Source organism: Montipora foliosa, chromosome 7 (genome assembly GCF_036669935.1).
Source record: "Montipora foliosa isolate CH-2021 chromosome 7, ASM3666993v2, whole genome shotgun sequence".
NCBI lineage: Eukaryota > Metazoa > Cnidaria > Anthozoa > Scleractinia > Acroporidae > Montipora > Montipora foliosa.
Genome location: NC_090875.1, coordinates 23,904,887 through 23,928,664, shown reverse-complemented (window position 1 = coordinate 23,928,664; position 23,778 = coordinate 23,904,887). Strand labels below are relative to the sequence as shown.

The window sequence follows — 23,778 nt, the reverse complement described above, 5'->3', positions numbered from 1 at the left end:
TTTTCCCTAAATGGGATGAAGACGTACTCATTTGTTATGTAAGCTTTTTTCCTCATCTTCATCAACAGTTTGGAGCCAACTGGTTATCTCGTAGTTGATTTTGGATGTTGGTGCTGAACTGTCTCTACAGAAGTTTAACTCAGTTGCAATTACCTTTTACAAGCTCAATTTGTAATCCTCCACCTAATTCAGAGGTACAAGTTGCACATCGCCCTCCACATTTGCCTATAACTTGAAGGCCTTCCTGCAATCAAACGGAGGGGTCTTCATATGAGTACCAATTCTAGTAATTTTGCGATTGACTTGCTCTACTATGGGTTATATATACACTGCTTTGCACTTTGAGCCAATCAGAAGCAAAGGGCAAAGACAAAATTGAGCGACGGTTTTTTTCCCGCTTTTATCATCGGTTTGCATGTATTTGCTTTAGGATCTAATTGGCTTATTCGATTGACTGACTGCGACTATTGTGATTGGAAGACGTATGGTAATTACCTTCCTTTAACTTTAACTGTACAAAGGTTAACCCTTTAAGCCCCGAGGGGTTCCCCATTGACGAGTAAAATCGTCAGGCGTTAGACAGAGTAAAATCTATAAGTGCCATTTGGCACTATCGGGGCTGAAAGGGTTAAGTTGGGGTAACGTGCAATCTTTCCTGCACACTAATAACTTTTATACCAAACCGTACTGCTCTCAATCGGTGTTCTTTTGAAGCTGGTAAGCTAATTCTCTCTTATTTTCTACAGCCGACATAATTTGTGGTAGAAGGAAATACGTCGATAACTAACAAACAACGAATGAAGAAAATACAAGAGCCTCAATTTGCTTTTCAGGGAAAGCATCAAATGTATAAGATAAAAACAAAATGGACAACTGACTCACCGGGTATCTGTAGATAATTTGAGAATACGCCTGGCCAGTTGAACTCCAGGTTACCTTGGAACTTAATCTGATGCCAGTTTCTCTTAAATTGATGCTAAAACGACCCTAAAATGGCCAATAGACACAAAACTTCAGTAATTTATCCAGCCTCTCAGCTGGAAGTTAAATTATGCAAGCACGCACTTCCGTGAAATAATTTAACAGCTTCTGTAAAAGTCTAAATCGTCAAGCCTTACCTGAGAACAGACTTTAGAGTGTAAAGTGAAGTGCTAGTTTTCTACCCCATATACACCTTATTCCAAAATGGCCGCCATTTAGATATTCTTTTGTTTTTATTTAAATTAGACCTTAATAGCCTGGTTCAAGGCAAAATATTCTTTTGAATTTTCAGCTCAAGAACGAGGCATCAAGGGCAAATTTGCATGGAAACAAAAGAATATTTAAATGACGGCCATTTTGGAATAAGGTTGTCATTTTCTCTGCCCTTGTGTGGGCCCATTTCCATTAGTCGGGCTAACGCTCACATGGTTCATATGGGGTAGAAAACTTACACTTCACATTACACTCTAAGCAGTTAAGTTTGTTGAAATGTTACATGGCCAAAGTTTGCAAAAACGTAACCCTTCCTTACCTGAGGACAGTTTCCCTGAGCACTATAGCAATCTCCTGCCGTGCCGTATGGGGGTGGACTTAAGCCTCTTAATGACGCAAACGTTTTATCTTCCGCTAAAAGGTAACGGATTTAAAGTCAACAAGTCAACAAGAGAATTTTTAATAGTAGTAATAATAATAATAATAATAATAATAATAATAATAATAATAATAATAATAATTTATTCATAGCGGATATATACAAAGCTCTATACCGCTTTATAGTTACAGAACTAAAATTAAATGGCAAATTTAAACTAATATTAGGCATAGACTTAAAAAATAAAAAATAATTAACTAAAAGCAATTCTAAAAAGATGAGTTTTAAAACGCGATTTAAACACAGCAACGGAAGGACTTAACTTAATTTCAAGTGGTTTAACCCTTTGGCTACTAGAGATTTGGCCGAAAAACACGTTTTGAAGCTAGTTGAGGGGTTTTTTGGTCACTGCCGTGCTGTTTAAGAGCTAAATCTCCCTACAAACCCGTTTCCAGGTTTTACACTCCGCGGCCTTTTCAGCCAGGTGCAAAATAAGCGTTTGCAAAGTTCGGGCATACGCAGAAAACCAAAATTTCGACAGTTTTTGGTTTAAAAGTAGCACAACACTTTCGACTTTCACTTTTCGCTTTCTCTCCTTCCCTCTCTTTTCGCTTTCTTTGCCTCATTTTTTTTTTGAACTTGCTGGGCATTTGGTAGGCTTTATTTTGGTGGGAAGAGTTTCTGAGAAACCTTTCATCATCTTAGAATTAGGTGCTCAGAAAGGTAGGTGGGTAATGGAGCAAGCTTTTCATGGAGATTTTCAGGTCAGTCTTACATGGTTTTTTTGGCCGTTTCTCCAGTTTCCTTGACTGAATTGTGCTCATTCTGGTATAGTTTGAAAGATCTCTTCTCCCTGCACAAGTTAGTGGACAAAGCTGTTCCTGACCGTTAAAAGTGATGACGTCACAAGGGGTAGATGGAACCGTGGATAAAGCTGGACGTATTTTGCCAGGTAGTAATCAAAGGGTTAAGTTTTGAGGTTATTCACCCGAGCGAGAAAAAAGCACGCACTATTTGGGGAGACTACTCATCAACGTAAGGCAGATCAAATCAAAACAATGTTGGTTTTCGATGAGAAGGGAATAACGTAGGAAAATCTCTCGGGCGGAGTAGAGAACTAATGATGAGCTCGACCCTCATATGACGTCTAGTTTGGTCCCAGTGCTCTCACCATTGTGTCAACTCCGCCCTAAAACGCCAACAACTGTAGATCAACCTGCAACCTCCTGCACAAGCCGAAACATTTAATATCACATGTTTACTGAATAGGCTCTGTTGCTCTGGAGTTGGCGTGGAATTGGACGCGCGCTGCGCACGTGCGTAGTTTACATTTTGATGCGGCATTTCCTTGGCGTTCTTGTCCTGACAACGAAGTAAAATGGCTAAATATGTGGAGGACGTGAGAACCCCGCAACGATGTTATCTTTAAACAACCGTAGCGTTCAAATCAGTTTTTTTTCCTGTAAGGGTGGTATACACTTTCGTTGCCGAACGATTTTGAATAATCTCGAAATGATTGCAATAATGCGAAGTTATATTATCAGATGACGTTTTTGTAGCCAGTCATCGTCATCGTCCTTGCAAAAGCTCTCCAATGATAGCAGGGAAAGGAAAGAAAAGAAAGTTCATTTAAGCGTCTGGTCGTTCTTGCGCTGGAGCACTAATTAATTGGGGACACTGTAAACTGAATTCAATAATTATCGCAAATCAAGTCAAATGTTGGTTGGAACGCAAATCAAATCAAGTCAACGCTGGTCATCTGATGCCCCTTTTACTAAGACAACGGGAAAGAAACGTTCCAAGATGTAAAACACACTCGGGTAGTGCACGGCCATTGTTTTTGCTCAATAAACCTTTCATTTTGCTACGTCCTCGTCGACAATGTACCGCGGTCGTTCTACATCTTTCTCGAAATTCAAGAAACTCACCAATAATTCTCATAGATGACAAATCCAGTCTGACTTTTGAAAAGTACGAGCCGCCTGATAGTTTATAATGTTCATCTTCACAATTACATGTTTCAGTGTGTGAACCATTTCTCGGGCATTCCCAAGCATTTCGCAGCCTGAAAAATGAAAATTAATGGTTAAAACTGAGGCTGAACTAATGGCTTGCAATTTGATCACTTTTGCACGCCAAATTGATAAAATAGCAGTGTTCTCAAAAAAAAAGTTACCTTTTGGGATAAATTTCAGCAAAATTTTCGCTTGGACCTGTTTTAAGTGTGATATATTCAGTGGGTTTGTCTGACATCATTTGGTGACAATACACCTAGAATACAAATACAATATAACAAAACAAGTAGATTAGGCCAAATAAAAGCTCCTTCAACGCTTCACCGAGTCTATCTTCGAAATGACGGACAATTTGAAGCCATAACATCAGTGAAAGAGATTGTGGAAAAACGTCCGTACGACGCAACTCGTTGTATTCTTCATACATTATTATCATGTTTACCACAAATTAGAAGTAAGTATTTATTAGAAGTAAGTATTTAAAGGACTTGTTACCTGTAAGTTCTTCCCTTGGACCAGCAAGTTTTGTTCACCGTCAGATTGTAATCCCCCGATTGCCTGAACTTCTTTACAAGTCGTTGGTGGACCTAAGAGGAAACATGAAAATCTCCATTTAACCGGTGTAGTTGTTGCAGGTAAAATCCAGTCTCATGTTGAATCCGTTTTTAACTAGGTTAATTTGGTGATCCCCATTTTACCGGGGTTGATTATGCACTCAGATTAATTGAAGGAGGAACTTTTTTGGAGCCTAACCCTAACCCTAAGGCTAAAAAAAATTAGGGTCATGTTTAGGATTAGTTGTGAACCTGGCCCGGGTTGTTCGAAGCATGGTTAGTATGGAAACCTATAGGTTTTGATACCTCTTAACCACCGGTTAGCGCTAACCAGGATTCGAGCAACCGGCCCCCTGGACGGATAATTTGGTTAGGGTCAGTGCATCTGGGCTTTTGCATTTACAATCTGGACGGATAATTTGGCCGAGATCGCAGTGTTTAGAGTTTCTTCTCATCAGAAGGATTAAAGGGAAAACTGGCGACAAGTGTTCTTGTCAGGGTAATTCTGGAAAAAATAACGTCACAATTGCTAGGCAGTACACAAGAAAACGACACACGAACATGAAAAATTCGGCTTCTTTTCCAAGCCAAACAAAATCTCTAGTGAAAATTCAAGTATTACGGAGTAAAAACTACAACAAACAAAATGCTTACTCGCGTTACATCTAATATTCTCGCCCTGAACCACACAGTGCATGCCTCCGTACATAGCATGTAACACTCACATGGTTCCATTTGACAAACACGTGACGTGTCCGGTTTGCTTGATGAAGGCGTTGTGCAGTGAACGTCATCGACGAATGTCCCGTTTCGCGCCAAACACTTAACAGCTCTCCTCACAATTCCACGGCCACAACTGACAGAACAATGCTGAGAAGAGAATAAGTAGACGTTTCCAGTTGAACTCAAGCTAAGCTAAAAACAAACTAAATGCAATTAAAGCTGTTTAATATAATTTTATAGGATAACAGTTTTGTCACAATGCACACTTGTGAGTTTGTCATAAGGTCGATTTGTTGTTTAAAATCAAAAGGACATTTCACACCATTGAAGGGAATGGCAGACAACGTGCGCATGCGTAGTTGTCTCAGGGTTGGTACGTAGTTTGCGTCTTCAGTTGTCCAAGTGACAGTTCTATCACATTAGGAAATTTGTCATGCAAACGCTACCACTACGTTTAACGTAATCCATCACCACTTGTTTATCGTTTCGTCTATGGTAAGTTAATGTGAACAGGTTTTCAATGAAGGTAGGAGGAGATTGACGTTTCCCTTACCGGAGACCAGGGGCCGACTCTCCAGAACAGAAAACCTTTGCACCGCCCCATGTTACACAATCGCCATAGAGGAGGCTTCATTCTTTCCTCACATTCAGTATTTCCAACGCACTCGACTATTCTCAGCTGAATACCAAGTCCGCAGCTCTTAGAACACTGTGCAAGGACGAACAAACACAACACCATAAATTGTCAGCACTTAACGTGCAAAGATCATCTTGTATTAAAATTACTTCATTCAGTCATCTTAAACGACTTCGTTTTTGATAATAAAATGCAACACTGAACGGAAAAGAATCCTTATAGGTGTTGATCTGCCATTGCACATCCTTGCCTGGAATTATGAAGTGCTTTGGGTGGTCACATGTGTGGTATTTAATATTAATTTTTATATTGGATAGTAGTTAATTGTAATTAGTGTTCTTTAGTGTAGTTTTTTATGTCTGACCCTCACTGTAATTCAGATTTATCATCTGCAATAGTGTGAATAAACGTATCTACATTGGTTGTGTACAATCCCAGGTACCCGTCTAAATGCCCGAAAATGAAGGAAAACGAATATTCGAGGCTTCATGGCAGATTAAACTTGTATTACATAATACTTCAACTGATCTTCTCTTCAGAAAGCATACCATAATCTTGCTGGTCTTTTTTTAATGCGGCAGTTTTAGCATAAACCAAAAGAGTAGACACTCTGCTAGTATTGGGCTTCCCATTGACGCTTTCCCATCCCTTTTCACCCGATCTCCTGCATTAGTGCACCGCTTCTAAAATTCATCTTTTTTTCCTTTGACCAAACGTCATACTTACCCTTGACCAATCACCGTGTTTCCACTTGGAGGGACACTGAAACCCATCACACAGGGAACTGTTGTCTGGTTTGGAGAATGGGCTACATAGGGTATCAGGAACTTTCCTATTAGACGAGTCGACACACCAAACGTCACGTGACTTTTTGCCGGACCCACAGGAACTTGAACACTGAGATAAATTAGGGGAAAACGTAAGATAAGGACTCACAAGCAGAATATTCTTGACGAACGCTGCATATATCAAGCTCACAATTGTGTCTACTTCGCGCAATTCATACCTTAGTCCACGTGGAAGTCTGCCATTTGTACTGATTAGAATACAGTGAGCAGCCTCTTACGGTACACGGCTGCTTATCTAGAGGCCGTGTGTTGTGGTCGCAAAACGTATCATCTCTATATTCATGGTTGTGAAAACATCTGATGACTCTGTCTCTTGTTCCCTTTCCACACGTCACTGAACACTAACAAAAAATTAAAGTTAAAAATCTCCTCTATCAGATAATGGCAATAAAGCAAATTTTACAGTACCACAGGCAACCCAGCAATGACACCACAGCCTCCTTCCTAACTCTAATAATTCGTGAAGAAATTACTTTTGAAAGGAACGAAATATCGGTGAAAACACTAAATCTCGACAGCTTAATCAATTCTATCGTCATCCAAGGGGGTGAGGAGGAAGGTGGAAGGAAAGTTGAAATCAAAACCCTTGGCAGTCAAAAGTCAAGAAATTTCCGCATTAAATCAAGAGAAACAGTTGCGTAATCATCTTCGCCTCTCTCTCAGAGTTTAACATGCAGCTGTCTGTGTAAAAATTACCTCGCCCCATAAGCCAACCTCCCATTCACCGCATCGTCGTTTCTTGTTACATGACCGCTTTGTCTTTGGTTTGCGTTCACCAGCACAATATTTATCCAAGATTTTGTCCCCGTTTTTAGCACTGCACCAAACGTCACGGGATTTTTCACCGATTCCACAGTATACTGAACACTGAAATAAATCGAAAAAAAGAAGAATCTAAAGATCGGCCTACACGGACAAAAGTCTATTTGCGTTACAATTAACAAAAGGACGTCACCTTTTTTAAAAATAGCATCCACTGAACCATTGCTTAGAAACACCAACAATCGTAACATAAAAGTATCAAGTTTCAGCCGTATCTTTAAAAGATGCCGTTCGATTCGAATACATATATGTTATTTGCCAGGTGGGAGGTCTGTATAGCGAAAAACTGTGACCTCGGTCTTCGAAGGTGATTAACGAGTACTTTTCACCTTTGAGAAGTCGAAGACTGCTTGTCGGTACATTGTTGAAAAATGTTAATTTATTTAGCTTATATGGTATAAACTGAAACAATTATCCTCTTCAGTGTCCATGAAAGTTATGGTTATTTAGGTCTACTTAATTAACTGAACAATTGTTGGTTATGATGCTACATGAAGAGCGCTCTTAACTTACCTTGCTCCAGACTCCTTTGTGCCACTTCGCTTCCGGGAAACACTCTTTGATACCGCAATCTTCTTGCTCAGCAGGCCTCCGCTTGACATCACAGGCAGAATCATGCAGTCGTTTGCCGGTTACCATCGAGAAACAGGCGACAGCTCTTCTTTTAACTCCTACTCCGCAAGTACGGGAACACTGGAAGGAGAGGAAAATCTGTTAAACTGCGATTCCGAATAGCTAGGTTTCGTAAATTTTGTTTGATGCCGTTTAGCAAGTTACCCGAGTCCACCGTCCCGTGTTCCATGATGGGCAGGGTCCTAGGTTACATTCATCTGTTACTGTTGGCTGGTTTGTCTCATTACAAGATGTACTGACTCCACTGATACACTGAACTTGTCTTTGCTTGGTTCCTTTGCCACAAGTCACAGAACACTGCAAAGTAAATAATTTTAAAGGTTTTTTTGAGACAAGAAAACACCTTATAACATGGGCGGTAAATTTACCATTCTGAGCATGAGTAATAGCTTTGGGGGTCGAACTGCGCATGCTCCAATCCAAAAACTCGAAATCTTACTCCAATCTCAGATTCCTCTTCTTATTCAAAATTGAGAAACCACAATCCATAGCATGTCTTCCATACAGCTTTCTTAACCTGTGGAGTCTTCTTTGTCGGATAGTGCTACAAAAATAGTCTGGCTAAAAGTAGACGGGGAAGCGGTGGGAAGAAAAGCCATTCAATTTTTTTGTAGCTGTTTGTCTTCTGACTGCGCCCACTACATATACCATACTGCTATAAAAAAGATAATTTCCTGTACCTCGGACCATTTGCCTATGTTCCAAAATGGACACTTTCCCTTGTTGCAACTGACTCGCTTTGCCGGCATTGACGAAGGATTACAAGCAGAACTCGTTTCATTTCCTCGTAGGCACTCGACCAAACGCTCTTTGATTCCTTCACCACAAGAAGATGAACACTACGAATGGAATACAATAACTCAGAATCCTTGACTCTCATTCGTTCTTTTAAAGTGATTAACCTTACAAAGGCTAATTTTATGGGGTGTGCAATTCCCACACATCGTTTTTTCACACTGAAATTCCCCTCGGCTTTCCTGTGTCTAAATTGTTCCCTCACTGATTCACATTATTTGCAGGTCACTCAGTGTCAAAGAAAATAATCTACTGTACTGTTAATGAAAAAAAAGGAACAGTGGTCTTTTTTCATTAAGCAAAAGACAGTGTAAATATGCCTGTCTATACCTGGGACCATAATCCAACACTCCATTGTGGACAGGAACCTGTGTTACAATTGGCAGATATGTCTGGTCTTGTTTTGGGATCACACTTGTCTAACCCCTCACTGCACTTTACAGTCCGAGTTTGAAGCCCATCTCCACAAGTTACGGAACACTACAAAAAACAAACGATATTTTTATAAACTCCTTGATGAAAATGCATAAGCGTCGGCAGAAAGATTGGAAAAGGGTTAGGGTTAGGCTGACTTTGGTCGAGATATTGACACGAGGAACAGGAAACGCCCACATGCAAAGTCACCCTTATCCCTAATATTTAACACTTCACAGCTTGTGGACAATCTTACCTGACCCCACTCCCCTGCTTCCCACACAGGACACGCATTGACAATACAGTCTGTTGTTGATGCTGGTTTGCTTCCCGCATCACATGAAACATCTGACCTGCTGCACATGACGTCTCGCTGTTTCATGCCTTCACCACACGTGGCTGAACACTGAAAACAAACAATCAATCAATCAATCAATCAATCAATAATCTTTATTTATGCTCGAAGTTTGAGATAGCAAAAAAATATGCTGATGTCTCCGAGGATAATAACAAATTAAATAAATATTAAATAACAATAAAAATTCCTAATGTACGAGTAGTCAACAAGATAATGGCATTAAAATAAGGTAAGATCAAGATTAAAAATGGCTGATTTGAATTTTCTCAACTCAGGAATTGTTCTTATGGTATTAGGATGGGAATTCCACAGCTTACTACCGTAATAAGAGAGAGAGAGCGAAGCCCAAAACTGGTGGTGTTAACTCTACCCCTCTTAACTATATTACAATGAAGAAAAGTAAACAGCTTAGATATGAATTCAGGCGTTAAGCCATGTAAAGCCTTATATACAAGAACTAAAATACTATGTATTCTTCTATTGTATGGGGTAGGGTGTTAACGATAATTGCGTACTTGTTAACGTAAACTATTCTTGAAAAAACAAAAGTCCTCTTATAAACGGAAAGCACGATTGACATTAGAGCGGTTTTCAATTGAGTGTCGAAAGTAATTAGCGAATTGCTTTGGTTTATGATTACTTCACTTAGTGATTGGTTCAAAGTTCTCGCGCCATTTTTTCAACCAATCAGAAATGAAACCAAAACCAATCGTGGGTCGCGCGTGCACATTTTCCCGCGCTTTGTGTCGGCTACGTGTAATTACTTCGAGTTTTGATTGGTTTAACGGATTGTCTCCGTCCTTTTTGATTGGCCAAAGTAATTACTTTGGTTGTGGTTTTACGACACTCATTTGAAAACCGCTCTAATCTATCAAATCTAAAAGTGTAATTATAACGAAGATGGGGATACTATCTCTTTCAGTTCTATTGGTGAGTACCGTTAGTTGCACGGCGTAAAATACTGGCGATAAAACATCATGCTGAAGAGCGTTGATTAACGATATACACACTCTTGGGACTAACAATGGTCCCAAGAGAAAACAAAAACAATGCTTTTGCAAGATTTGGGGGGACAGACAAAGAGTATTATGGTATTTTCCAAAGTGGTCTATTCGAGTGTTGGTCTGCCGCCTTGGCGGATGAAAGGATTCTCGACAATATCACCGGTAAGTATGAGTTGGTAACCTGGCTCGAATTTGCCTTCATAATCCCAAACTGTAGAATCTAATACCTCACTCCATCGGCCTGTTTGCCATACAGGACAGGATGCTAGGCTACACTGAATAACAGACACAGGTTTGGATTCAGGATCGCATTTATTTGCTACACCGGTACACGATACAACGCGTGTCCTGGTGCCAGCTCCACAGCTCACAGAACACTACAAGAACAACAAGAGAAAATTAGATTCCTACGCGCGCTTGTGCTGATGATGCTGTTTGCTGGTTCTGATACCGATTTCTATAAAGAAGTACATACCTGACTCCAGTCTCTAACATTCCACTCAGGACACGGACCAAGACTGCAGCTTGTTACAGCTTCTGGTTGAGTTTCAGCGTCACATTTGCCTCTCCCACTGCACTTAACGATCCGCTTTTTAATCCCAGTCGAACAAGACACTGAACACTTTGAAAAGGAATGATAATTTAAAAAACGATTTATTCTTTATGATCTTGACATCCACTTTTTTCCTTTCAAAATACCACAATACTCTTTGTTCAGTGCCCTCCAAAATTTTGCAAAAGCATTGCTTTTATTTTCTCTTGGGACCATTGTAAGTCCTAAGAGAAACTGGAAACAATGCTTATGGAAAAATTTTGCTAAATTTTGGAGGGCAACATTTAAAGTGTTATGGTATATTTGAAAGTGGCCTATTCAGTTCACAGAGTCGTTGGTGATATTTGCTCAGAGTAATGCATGGTCTTCTCAATCGCTTCCGACGAACACGCGCTTGAAACTTTTTAGTTTCATGACTGAACCAAGCGGAATTTTAAGTGTTGTGGCAATTAACAACAACAACAGACTTATTTTTGTATTTCGTTTTATAAAAATGAGGCCTACCTCGCTCCAACTTCCAACGTTCCACTCCGGACAAGAGCCAAGATTACATCTTGTTGTAGAATAAGGTTTGGATTTTAAGTTGCATTTCCCTTCACCACCTGTACATTCCACGGTACGAGTTTGCATTCCATTTCCGCAAGTCACTGAGCACTGTGAAAAAATGAGTATAGCAAGTCTCACAAGTATGGAACGAGTAAAAGATCAATGCTTTGCATGAGCTGAGTTGAACAAACAACTTTGTTTGTAACAGGGAGCTCTGGCAACAACGACGACATAAGCAAAGGCTACGTCACCAAAAATTAGGTTGAATAATTGAAAAGGGCATTACTGCACTTGTGACATGCATTTTTGTACACCTCTTTCCTGTTCTCTGCAAAAGAACACTGTGAAAAGACCACATTGGAAGTTTTGAGTGAGTGTAACATATCACTGCTAAGGTTTCATTGTCCCTTTATTTACTTCAAAAGAGTACCCATCCATGTCATCCATCCACTTGTGGCGTATTTTTCCAACGTTGTACCACCCGAACGAAACGGAATAAAGAACGGAACAGTTCAAGTGGTAGTCACGAGTGCAAAAACGCTAATTTCCGTGAAGCGTTTTTTTTTTTGGCGTTGTCCGCCTCGTCTTTGCTAACGTTCGCTACTGAGATGATGGGTGTAGAGCAGTGTCTCTTCAGCCATTGAATTAACAGATACCTCACTCCATCTTCCTTCTCTCCATGTGGGACACCTTCCCATATTACATATGGCGTACACGTCAGGTTTCTTTCTGAAGTCACATCTGTTGTTTCTGGCAGTACATTCCACAATTCGTCTTTTCCAGCCTCTTCCACACGACACAGAGCACTGTTAAAATAAACACACCGCCAAATGACAAAGCTGGGTTTTAGGACCAAGGTCGTAGTTTTCTCGTAACCTTTTATAACAAGCTCTTACGTTAAGACTGCTAAAGCGTAAACAAACTACGCTTTGGCTCACCCGTTTGTAGTGTTTTCACCGTACGGGGAGCTCTAGCCAGATTACACAAAAAAAATCTACAGCTGCCCCTTGAACCTTACCGTGTTATTTCGCGAGCTTTGAGTGTCCAAGTCGAACATAAGCGTCACTGATACAGAATTTAAACATGTCACATTTTCTTTATGTATTTTATAGCTACAAGTCAGGCTAAATACAACTGGGCCAAAAACTCGTACCTGTTGCCAATCCCCTACTCTCCATTCTAAACACGGTCCAAGATTACACACTGCTCTGTAAGCTGGTTTAGATTTTAAGTCACATTGTCTTCCTGTGCAATGCACCGTGCGAGTCTTTATTCCATTTCCACAGGTTTTTGAACACTGAAAAGTTAAATCACGAGAGTTAGCTTATCTTAAGACTCTGATGTTTCTCGGAAACTGTTATTGAACTATTGAGAACTAGAACTGACTGAAAGACATGCGCTCACAAAAGCATTATCACGATAGCGAGGCAAAGGCTCCTTCCTGTCCCGAACATTCAACTAAAAAGCATAATGTTTAATTGTAAAGGACACTGCCCTGCAGATTTTCGTATGATCCTTCACAAGATTTACATGTTATTCAATTGCAAAACTCTATGAGATAACGCCAGATTGCCACCACTCTGGGGAGTTGCCTGTACAGAGAGGTCTCTGTTGAGTCCCTTTAGCAGGCATCCAACATTGTTTCGCCCTCGCACAGAAAGATAAAAAAAACAACATTCTTCAACATACCTTACTCCATGTACCTGTTTCCCATGTTGGACACAGTCCAGGGTTACATCTTTCCACACTTTTAGGTCGGCTTTTATCATCACATTTAGCAACATCTCCATTGCAGTGGACGCTTCGACTCTTGAAGCCACTTCCACAAGTTACTGAGCACTGAATTAAAAAAACGTTTCAGTTAAGAAGATTTGACATAAGATAAAGAGAGTTTTCAACCAGCGACCTTTGGAAACTTGCTACCCCCTATTAATCAGCGTCGCAAATAACTAATTGTTTTTGTACGAGACCATGGTTTATCGGGAGGAATAGACATTGCTACCCTTGCAGATGTCATTACAAGGCAGCACTTTTGTTATCCTGAATTAACTTAGAAGTAAAATTCAATAACGTTTTACCTCGCTCCAGTCATTTGTTCGCCATTGTGGACATGTTTCCAGATTGCATAGTGACGTGGATTGTGGTTTTGTTCCCAAATCACAAGCGAAATCTTTGTCACTGCATTGTACTGGACGAATTTGAATTCCAGAGCCACAAGTCACCGAACACTACAGTAAGAAGATCAAAATTGCAACGTTACGTTATAATTGAAAGTTAAATACACAAACTAAGGGTGCGTTCGATTGACCGTATTCTGGAATAGGAATACACGGAATAGAAGTTACAAATCGTTCGCTTCTACGCAGATTCACATTAAATTAAAAATGTCAAACAACTGCTAAATGCTATTTTAAACATATCTTCATTATCCTTGTTGCTTCAAAACGCTAGACGTACCGTTTTAAATCATCACTCCAGGTATTCTTATTCCGGAAAAGGGTCAATCGAACGCACAAAACAGTTCGTTTTTTCTACAGTTCCTTACTTTTACCCAGTCTCCCGCTATCCATTTAGGGCATGGTCGAACGTTACAAGCTTGTTTCGCAACAGGTTTGCTGTTTTCCTCACAACCAGAACTTAACTGACCATTTTGAAATCTGCAACTCGTGATTCGTTGACTGATACCCTTACCACAGGACACTGAGCACTAAAGAAAAAAGACACGTAAGGTCAGCAGAATGAGGAAACTTCATTCATCCACGCGCATGCTCCATAAAGTAACAGCTTCTTTTTATATTCACCTCTCCCCAAGGTCCTACAGTCCACTGCGGGCACGGTTCCAGATGACACCGCGCAGAGGTTTGTGGTTTATCCCTGACGTTACAACTGAAGTCTTGATCACTGCATTCCACTGTACGCTGTTTTTCTCCTAAACCACAACTTACTGAACACTGCAAAACAAACCATATAGAAAACTTCACTGCCTTGTACGATAAGACAACAGAGAAGCCAATTGACAATCTCCGCTTACCATGCCCCAGTCTCCAACAATCCAGTAAGGGCATGGTCTGACATTACAAACTTCCGTCGTTGCTGGCTTGACGCCCTTGTTACATCCGGGACTCATCTGCCCATTTTTCGATACGCAGGTAACGTTTCTTTGCCGTATTCCCTCACCACAAGACACTGAACACTAGGATAAATAGAAAGGAAGAGAGATAAGAATCTGTGATTTTCAACATTGCTGGGCTTGTATTCTATGTAGATATACTGTCTTCTTTCTACAGTAATCACAGCTGTTCAAAAGCTGGATAAGTCAGAATCCAGAGAATAAAATATACCTCATGTTTAAGCCATGGCCAAGGTTTTTATACACACCTTTCCTTTGATGTGCTTAGAGTATGCATATTTACAGTTATGTGAGCAAATACTGAAATCTTTGCACAGATTGAAACTGCTGGATAGTGACTTATCCACTGGTAAGCGCTATCCCAGCCTAGTGGCCCAACGCGCCGGAGCTTATCCCCGTTTTCCTTAGCATGAAGCGACAAGGAGTGGATGGGATGGTAGTCCATCGAAGGGTTACCCCAAGCCTTGAATTCGCCGGTACCCATTTATACACCTGGGTAGAGAGAGGCACCGTTGGAGTAAAGTGTCTTGCCCAAGAACACAACAAAATGTCCCCAGCCAGGATCCGAACCCGGACCACTCGATCCGGAGTCGAGCGCACTAACCATGAGGCCACCGCGCCTCCCGTTATATTCGACCTTTGAAAAACTTAACTTGAGCCTGAGCGTTAGCCCAAGAAATAGAAATGGTGACCCTCGCAAGGACAAAGAAAACGTCAATTGAACCCACCACCTGAGGATTAGATCTCAGTTGCTCTATCGGCTGAGGTACGAAACCAGACGGTAGCAAGCCGTGGGTGTTCGAGATAATGAATATGTGCAAGTAATGAGAAGGGGTACGTTTTCTCAAAAGTTGGGTGTGGTTGTTTTCGATGTGATTCCACATCATCTGTATGAATAGGGCATGTTACGTGTATTTTACATTTACCTCTCCCCAGAGCTCCACTGTCCACCACGGACACGCATCAACGTTACAGGGCAAAGTGGTTTTTGGCTTAATTTTCGGGTCACAACTTAAATCTTTGTCACTGCATTCCACTGAGCGCTGTTTAACCCCAGAACCACAAGTTACTGAACACTGCGAACATGGATAAAAAAGACGAATAAACGTAAATAAAAGCGGGCTAAATATGCGAAAAATAGCGCTACAATATTCTTACTTTGCTCCAGGGTTCAGTCATCCATGTCGGGCAGCCTCTGATATTGCAGGCTTTCATAGTTACAGGTTTACTTTTGTCGTCACATCCGGGACTTATCTGGCCATTTGCTAATCTGCAACGAACGCTCCGTTGCGTGGTGCCATTACCACAAGAAACTGGGCACTAGAAGAAACAAATACACATTCCTGCGTAAGAAAACGTAGTTCAACCAAGAGAAAATGAGGGGACAGAGAGGGAGGCTCAGGGCTTTGGCCGGGATATGTCCACGAAAGTTATTTTTAGACGAGCGGAAGTCTTTGTTCTAGCGGAAGTCTGTCTTCCGAGACGTCCGCGCGCAGTCTTGCCTCGCTCTTAAAATTCCAGTGAAAAGAGAAACTGGCGGAGCACGTGGAAGGCTGATGAATATTTATATTCATTCAAACATCAGACCGAGGTTGGCCTGCATGCGGACGTCTCGGAAGACAGACTTTCGCTAGAACAAAGACTTCCGCTCGTCTAAAAATAACTTTCGTGGACATGACATATCCCAAGGGCTGGACCGGGAGCCTCCCTCTCTGTCTCCTCATTTTCTCTTGGTTCAACAGATGGTAGATACCAGTGGGGCTTTATTGAACCTCGATCATATTTGAATCAATAAATCTTTGTGATTACCTCCCCCCACGGTCCTACTGTCCACGTTGGGCACGGATTCACGCCACAAGACGCTAACGTTTGCGGCTTGGTTCTTGCGTCACAACTGAGATCTTTTTCACTGCATTCCACTGAACGAATCTTTTTCCCAGAGCCACAGGTAACTGAACACTAAAGAGAAAAGGAAAACAAATAATCAACCTTAACTAAAGATTTCAAAGCCTTACATGCATCGTAAACTTACCCTTTCCCAATCTCCAATCAACCAAGTAGGGCACGGTCTTACATTACAGCCTTGTCTGGTCGACGGTTTCTTCTCCTCCATACACCCGGTCCTCAATTGACCATTTTGTGATTTGCAAGTCACACTTCTCTGCTTGATACCTTCACCGCAGGAAACTGAGCACTGAAGGGCAAGGAAATTTCTCATAAATTACCTTAAGCTTTTCTTTTTAAATACAAAAATGTCATTTTGCCTATCACGGAAAATCTTTTTAAGATAAAGAGAACTAATACCTCGCCCCATGAACTTGTTTCCCAGTGTGGACATGATCCAAGATTGCAACTCGCGGCTGTTTGTGGTTTCGTTTTTGCGTTACAGCTAAAGTCTTTATCACTGCATTCCACTAAACGTTTTTTAACTCCTGAACCACAAGTTACTGAACACTGAAGGATAACAAAACAAACAAGCATGCATATTGTTCAAAGTTTCGCTTAACAGTAATGAAGGAAAGCTTGCTTACTCTTTCCCAGTTTCCCGTTATCCATTTGGGACAGGGTCTAATGTTACATTCTTCAGTCGTTGCTGGCTTTTTGTCCTCGTTGCATCCTTGGCTCATCTGTCCATTTCGGAATCTACACTCAACAATCCGATGCCTGATTCCTTGTCCACAGGAAGCCGAGCACTAGAAAATAACATGAACATTCGAATTAAGAAAGACAAGGATTGGTAACAACACGCCTATGTCTTGATCACGTGTTTGTTTGTAAATCATTTCCGTAGTATTCTTACTTTTATGACTCAGAATATGGTTAGACATAAGGAGAATACAAAGTACCCCGTGGTCGGCTTATTGCATTTTGCCAAGAAAATTCTGCGAGATGAAACACAGTTAAAAACGACGTATTGCAAGTCAAACCAGAATTACTTTCCCCAGGGTTTTGTTGTAATCTTCGTTTCTTCACGTACGTCTGTCTCAAAAATCATTTACCTCACTCCATAGGTCTTGGTGCCAAGCGGGACACGCCCTTCGTACACAGTCCATTACTGTGTGAGGTCTTTTCTTTTCATCGCATTCCTTACTTGTCTTGCCATCATTAAATCTGCAGTACACCTGTCGAGTCCTTTGTCCTTGGCCACACGTTACAGAACACTTAAAACAACAACAAAAACGTTTACTTCTGCGATTCCGCAAACAACATAAACTTGAAAATTGCCCTCAAAAACTTTTCACTGGAGCGAGTTTCCTATTTATTTCCATTACTCATATCTTTGTTTGAACAGTTTTATTTTCGAGAATCTTTACCTGCGTCCAGCGTCCTTCGTGCCATCTCGCTACCTGTCGTGAAGTTGTGGTTGTCGGTATTATTCGGGTGCTTCTCGGGTCTTGAGATGGTGTCCCTTTTGTAGGAATGCACGGTTTAATCTGGCAGGATCGTTCATTGAGCGGCTTCAACGAGGGATCGCAGTACTTTTCCTCTGTTATTTTAAAGTTATCATAGGTACACTTTACCACTCGAAGCTGCACACCTGTACCACACTGCCGGGAACACTGCAATTAAAAAACAAATCGTATTAGCTAATCGGGATTTATCGACTTTGAATATATAGTAGAGGAACAAGGAAGAAATAAACACAAATTAATGCTCACCTGGCCCCAGGACCCATGCCTCCAAGTGGTACACATTGATACGGTGCATTCTTTCATGACAGCGGGTTTTGGAGTATGCGTACAGAAAGTTCCATGCACCAAATCTTGTTGCTTATCGTTCACAAACACGCACTCGACATCGCGATACTGTGTACCAGGTTTGTTTCCACAGGACACCGAACACTGAAGGATCACAATGATGCAAAAGAATAAATATGTAAACTGTTTTGGATCTTTTCAGGTCAATACAGTTAAAATAACGAAACAGAATCTTACGGGAGTCCACATGCTTATCCTCCAATAATAACCCGCTTGACCATTGTCCCATTCTTGATTAATATGATACAATGTTGTCTCACAATCCTGGATTTTGCAAACTTTGCGTGACTGGGGTCTTGCGGCAGAAGAACAATGTGCATCGTCTACTTGTTTAGCGATTTTTTCTCCGGACAAACACATGACATGTCTTGTCATAGTTCCACTGTCACACGACTGAGAGCACTAGAAGAGGAAACGAAGGCTTGTCACAACATAGTACAACATACCTAAAGATAAGGCACCGCAATTGTGAGAGTAAGCTGTGTGTGGGCCACCCTCAAAATGCAGCGAAATAATCACCGCTAATGTACACTAAACCAAACGTTGTCGTGGAGAGCGGTACCTCTTGAAGATGGGAAAACCTGTTAATTGCGTTCGAAGAAGGAGAACGCAGTTAATAATTCTGGGTGTCCTGTGGTTTCAAGGGTGATTTTTTTGAGATTTTCGTCGGCCGTCTGCATTTTCTGTGCCATTTTGAATGACGTCATACATCAGATGCGCAAAGACTTTCGCGCACCTCGTGGTTTTCGTAGTAGTCTGAGCAAGTCTGAGCATCGTAAAGCAGATATCTAAAGAATACCTCGTGGTTTTCACGGTATTGTATTAAATGTAAAGTTGAAGAAAACGTGACACTTAGTTAACGTGACCTGTCGAACTATAAGTTGATAAGTACATCAGTTACTCGCCTGATACGAATTGGAAGTATTGCTGCTTAACCGAACGTGCAAATATGCTGTTTACGTGTTGCATACACAGCCAACGTATTACATCGTGGAAACTAGTCCTTTCTTCTGCTAGGATTTTATGTAGCATTCTAAACGCCTAGTTCCTAAGGATTTACGTATATATCGATGTTTAAGTAAGGGCATCATGCTCACGTTCGAATTAGGATGTTAACTAAGACGGAAACATCATATACTCCCTCGCATATTCCAAAACCCATATTTCGACCCCACGAACGCACTTCATAATTAATGATTACTCTTAGAAGAATATTTAATATGGTGGTAACTCGATGCTATGGATACAAGAGTGCCATAATGTTGACTCTTCAGGGCCGAATTATTTGAAACATGGTTAAGGAAATGATCAGCCCTGGTTATGTCTTATGAACAGCTATAGGTTGCAAAAATTTTTGAAAAGGTTCGCGGTTGTCTTGCTCAAAAGAAAAAAAAATGCGCAAGAAATATTAACTTTGCTTAGGAGAATCATAAACGCTTTCGGCTTTTCACTTACGTCAGTCCATTTACCCGCGAACCAATAGGGACAAGAGTCCATGTCACATGATCTTGTGCTTTCCGGCTTCTTTTTCTGGTCACATGATGCCTGTGTTACGTCACCTCGCTCGCTTATGCATTTTAACTCGCGAGTCTGCTGACCAGATCCACAAGTCACACTGCACTGAGAAAGGAATGTTATGTTAATGGTACATTAAGAGTCATCTTCTAAAAAAATAACTACGAAAAAAACTTCACAATTATAACTGATAGTCAATAATAATGATATTCGTAATGACGAAATTTATTTAAGTGTCAACTGTATTTGCCGCTGGAGCACTAATTGGGGACACCGCTGTACAGAAATCAAATCAAATCAATTTATATCAAATCGTAGGTTGGTATTTGAAATGGCCAACCTTGGTGACATTAACGACAAAAGCAATTTCGTCAAAACAATGTCAATAATATATGAATTGAGAATATAAGAAATGTCTTATATAATAGAAGTACGGAATGAAAGTGAAATGAAAGTTACAAATTAAGATCATCGCAGTTAGAGGAACAACTTAAGGTGGCTTACTACAGTTTTCCGAGGAAAAAGATCAAGATTTTGAAATATGTGAAATTAAAGCAACAGGATGTCTCTTCTGAAGTGTTAGTCACTGCAATTAATGTAAAATGTAATTTTACCTAACAAATAAATGCAAATCAGGGGAAAATGGTGAATATAGTGACCGAGCTCCTAGAGTGGGGACTGCAAACTAGACATTTCAGAGGCCTTTTTCTCAAGAACTCGCGGGACGACCCAACCTTAAAATTTCAGGATTTATTTAGCGGGAAAAAAAGTCATGAATAGAAATAGTTACATCTGTCAGAAACGTTTTTCTCAAATGGCAGAAACGTCGATTTTCGTCTATTTTGATAATAACTGAAAAACTGTCCCATAGATCTTTTTAAAAAAATGTTGACGGTTTCGTCTTTATATTGCTTACTAATTCCCAAATTTTAACCCTGGTCGTACGGCTAGATTTTGAGAAAAAGGCCTTTGAAGTGTCCAGTTTCCAGTCCCCCCTCCAGGAGCTCGGTCACTATATTTAGCCACATATAGCCCATATGTATATGATCTTCTCATTAAATATTGTGAAATGTATAATAATATTAATGCTAATTGTTAGCGTAATAAAGTTGTTTACCTTGGTAGAACAAGTTATATTCCACAAACGATAATGAAATGCATTTAGAATATATGAAATGCCTTGTCTTTGAACTGGGAATTAACATGAACTGAAAGTAAGATATACTACCGCATCGCATCACATCGTTCACTGAGATAATCTTTTCAACTTTCATTTCACGCAAATACTTTTAAAAAACAAGGGGCGTTTCATCAAAATTACCGATAATGAGTGATTTGAAGCCCGCAAAACTTACCGAGCTCCAAGTTCCGTTGGTCCACCAAGGACAAATAAAAGTGTTACAAGGTCTTCTTAGTGGTTCTTTGTCAGATGGGCGACAATCCATCTCTTTTAAAGTTGCTCCAAAGTCATCCTCGCACTCAGCTCTACGAGTCTGTCTCCCGCCGTTACAACTCTTGGAGCACTGTAATTATGAGCGAATCATAACGTCACTTTAATGAGCGGTTTCCAACCGAGAGTCGATAAAGGTCTCGCTATTCTCGGTTTCACAGACGTGATCAGCGGCCATAGTTTGTTTCAACCGAAACAAAACAAAATGAGGCCAAATATTTGGAGGATGGGCTCGGGGAACCAACATGGTTGACGTTTCTTCTTGTTTAGGGACACCAACATGGCCGCCGTGACGTCATGCATAAAGCAAAATTTGCTTTTGAATGCTTAACTTCTCAACCTCACTAAGCCAAAAAAATTTAAAAAATCGAATGTGGTTCAGCGTTGTGTACTCTTATCGACAACGATATTCGCCACCACAGTGGTGAAAATTTGTTGTAGACTCACGAGGCGCACAACATTTTGACCACTGTGATGGCAAATATCGTTGTCGATGAGAGTACAGACAACGCTGAACTACATTCGAGTTTCTTTTAACCACACTATTCAACGCCAGAGCGCAACAAAGATCATGAGCAATAAAAGAGCAAGCGTTGTCTTTACCTTTTCACAAACTGATTGGTTTATTTCCAAAATGGGCGTTCCTTATTGGCTATTACAATTGCCTCACACATTGACGCGAACAGCGTTGTCTAGACTCTAATCAACTCAACAGCAAATTAGCCAATCAGATCGCGAGATTACAAGCAATTTTGGTTAAAAGTAGTCTTACATCAATCAGCACTAAACTTTTTGTTTTAACCTCAGTAACTCATATGTACCTTGGACCACTCAGTATAATTCCATCTGGTTCCCTCGCATGTTCCAGTGCATGATACTACCACAGGGGGCTTGGTACTTGCTGGACAATGTTTCTCTAGTACCACTCCCCAACGGTCGATGTTTATTCGTATGCACCGTATACTTCGAGTTTGGTAGCCAACACCACAACGCGCTGAACATTTTCCACGGTGTTCTATAAACCAGCTACAAATGAGATAAATTAAAGATGGACAAAATTTTGCTGTTTATTACTTTATGATTCCTAGTGGTTGCGTTACACATATACTAACGCTTGGCACTAATGTTGTGGATTGCATTACCCACCTCAGGCGACAACTGATGTTACAATCTTCGGTGACACTGCTCGGTCGTGTCCTTTGATCACATCTCGCATTAGACACTTGTTGACCATCAATAGCGCGGACACATCTAGGTCGTCGTTTTCTCTGCCCTATGGAAAGAAGCGATTTCTATTCATGCTACAATGTACTTTCCCCAGGCACATGCCTAGCTTGGAAGAAAAATTTTTAGTTGAAGTTGCTCTGGACTCCAATCTGAAAGTCATTAAAGATTCGAGCACTCTCTTTGACCAAATATTAAAATAAACATGACAAAATTATGCAATGAGATTCATTTAACCATTCCATTCAGTAGAGACAGCCGAATAAAGCCGCACGAACTGTGAGTTTAAACACAGTCATTTTCACGAGCTACGACTTTATTTGGAACGATTTCTTGCCTTTACAAAGTTTGCTACACTGTGTCCAGGTTCCTAGGTGATCCCATTTGTAAACAAACTTCTCAGGCTCAGTTACTTTCTGATTAAGAGAATAATGAATATTGGGTGGTACAACTTCTCCCACCTCGAGGACCTGCAAAAAAAAATGAAAAGCAAGATTTTTCTTGTTCCACATAAATTAAACTTGATTGATCACTCGTTTCTTACGTGCACTTTGATTGGTTCTGTAGTTTTTCCATCAATTTTGATTTGTTCAATCGGTTTTTCTGATCCAGAATACCAGATTTTCGATCCCGCTGCCCAGAATTCTCTAACACCCAAACCGATAATCATTCCTCCATTCAAAAGAAACTTCTCGCTGTCACTTTGAAGGGCTGAAAAAAATGAGATCAAACCAAAGTGTGAGAATTTCTCAGCATCCCGTAGACAAAAAAGTGCGACAGCATCATCCACAATTACCAACCTAGATAACTAGAGTCTTCTCGATTTTTCCATCCATATTGGATAATCACGATGTCCGTTGATCCTACGGGGATTGTAAAAATGTAGTTGTATCCTGCAAAAGAAGACATGCGCAACTTAGTCGGTGCAGTTGGATATGGGAAAATGTGTTACTAGTGTGATTATTAACTACGCCCTTTGCTATGAGACAAGGCTGACATATTAAATCATGTTTACGGAGTACAATTTCTCCCAAACGACCCAGGTAAACTATCATGGCTTGCTCTATCTGTTTTGCGAAATTCATTACACATTTAGCAACGCCTTACCAAACCTTGTCTGGTTGAAAGTTCCTGAGAAACGTCTGCAAGAAGAGTTATCCCCGTCACACACTCCACACTTATCTTTCTTCTTATCGGAGTTAAGTATTCGGTCACACCCTGCTGGC

General features: G+C 40.6%; 1 protein-coding gene across 6 annotated transcripts in view; it reads right to left on the bottom strand.

Moving 5' to 3' along the window:
• Positions 1-23,778, bottom strand: part of LOC138011459 (A disintegrin and metalloproteinase with thrombospondin motifs 20-like) — a 64,009-nt gene that overhangs the window by 5,458 nt on the left and 34,773 nt on the right. For 5 of the 6 annotated variants that reach the window (XM_068858459.1, XM_068858458.1, XM_068858461.1 and 2 more), the window contains 44 exons: positions 23,660-23,777; positions 23,353-23,445; positions 23,097-23,263; positions 22,890-23,022; positions 22,475-22,601; positions 22,150-22,354; positions 21,234-21,401; positions 19,819-19,983; positions 18,541-18,765; positions 18,265-18,447; positions 17,920-18,165; positions 17,605-17,766; positions 17,137-17,298; positions 16,910-17,059; positions 16,638-16,799; positions 16,415-16,564; positions 15,764-15,925; positions 15,532-15,681; positions 14,507-14,668; positions 14,277-14,426; positions 14,021-14,182; positions 13,554-13,703; positions 13,165-13,314; positions 12,629-12,772; positions 12,132-12,281; positions 11,434-11,583; positions 10,852-10,998; positions 10,604-10,753; positions 9,271-9,420; positions 8,931-9,080; positions 8,486-8,644; positions 7,950-8,102; positions 7,686-7,865; positions 7,047-7,217; positions 6,509-6,691; positions 6,229-6,399; positions 5,419-5,574; positions 4,868-5,012; positions 4,084-4,175; positions 3,750-3,844; positions 3,502-3,638; positions 1,514-1,608; positions 883-987; positions 154-244 (listed from right to left, as the gene is read on the bottom strand). In XM_068858459.1, the coding sequence (XP_068714560.1) occupies positions 154-244; positions 883-987; positions 1,514-1,608; positions 3,502-3,638; positions 3,750-3,844; positions 4,084-4,175; positions 4,868-5,012; positions 5,419-5,574; positions 6,229-6,399; positions 6,509-6,691; positions 7,047-7,217; positions 7,686-7,865; positions 7,950-8,102; positions 8,486-8,644; positions 8,931-9,080; positions 9,271-9,420; positions 10,604-10,753; positions 10,852-10,998; positions 11,434-11,583; positions 12,132-12,281; positions 12,629-12,772; positions 13,165-13,314; positions 13,554-13,703; positions 14,021-14,182; positions 14,277-14,426; positions 14,507-14,668; positions 15,532-15,681; positions 15,764-15,925; positions 16,415-16,564; positions 16,638-16,799; positions 16,910-17,059; positions 17,137-17,298; positions 17,605-17,766; positions 17,920-18,165; positions 18,265-18,447; positions 18,541-18,765; positions 19,819-19,983; positions 21,234-21,401; positions 22,150-22,354; positions 22,475-22,601; positions 22,890-23,022; positions 23,097-23,263; positions 23,353-23,445; positions 23,660-23,777 (6,676 nt within the window). The remainder of the gene's footprint in view (positions 1-153; positions 245-882; positions 988-1,513; positions 1,609-3,501; positions 3,639-3,749; positions 3,845-4,083; positions 4,176-4,867; positions 5,013-5,418; positions 5,575-6,228; positions 6,400-6,508; positions 6,692-7,046; positions 7,218-7,685; positions 7,866-7,949; positions 8,103-8,485; positions 8,645-8,930; positions 9,081-9,270; positions 9,421-10,603; positions 10,754-10,851; positions 10,999-11,433; positions 11,584-12,131; positions 12,282-12,628; positions 12,773-13,164; positions 13,315-13,553; positions 13,704-14,020; positions 14,183-14,276; positions 14,427-14,506; positions 14,669-15,531; positions 15,682-15,763; positions 15,926-16,414; positions 16,565-16,637; positions 16,800-16,909; positions 17,060-17,136; positions 17,299-17,604; positions 17,767-17,919; positions 18,166-18,264; positions 18,448-18,540; positions 18,766-19,818; positions 19,984-21,233; positions 21,402-22,149; positions 22,355-22,474; positions 22,602-22,889; positions 23,023-23,096; positions 23,264-23,352; positions 23,446-23,659; position 23,778) is intronic. The other variant, XM_068858462.1, reaches the window with a different exon arrangement.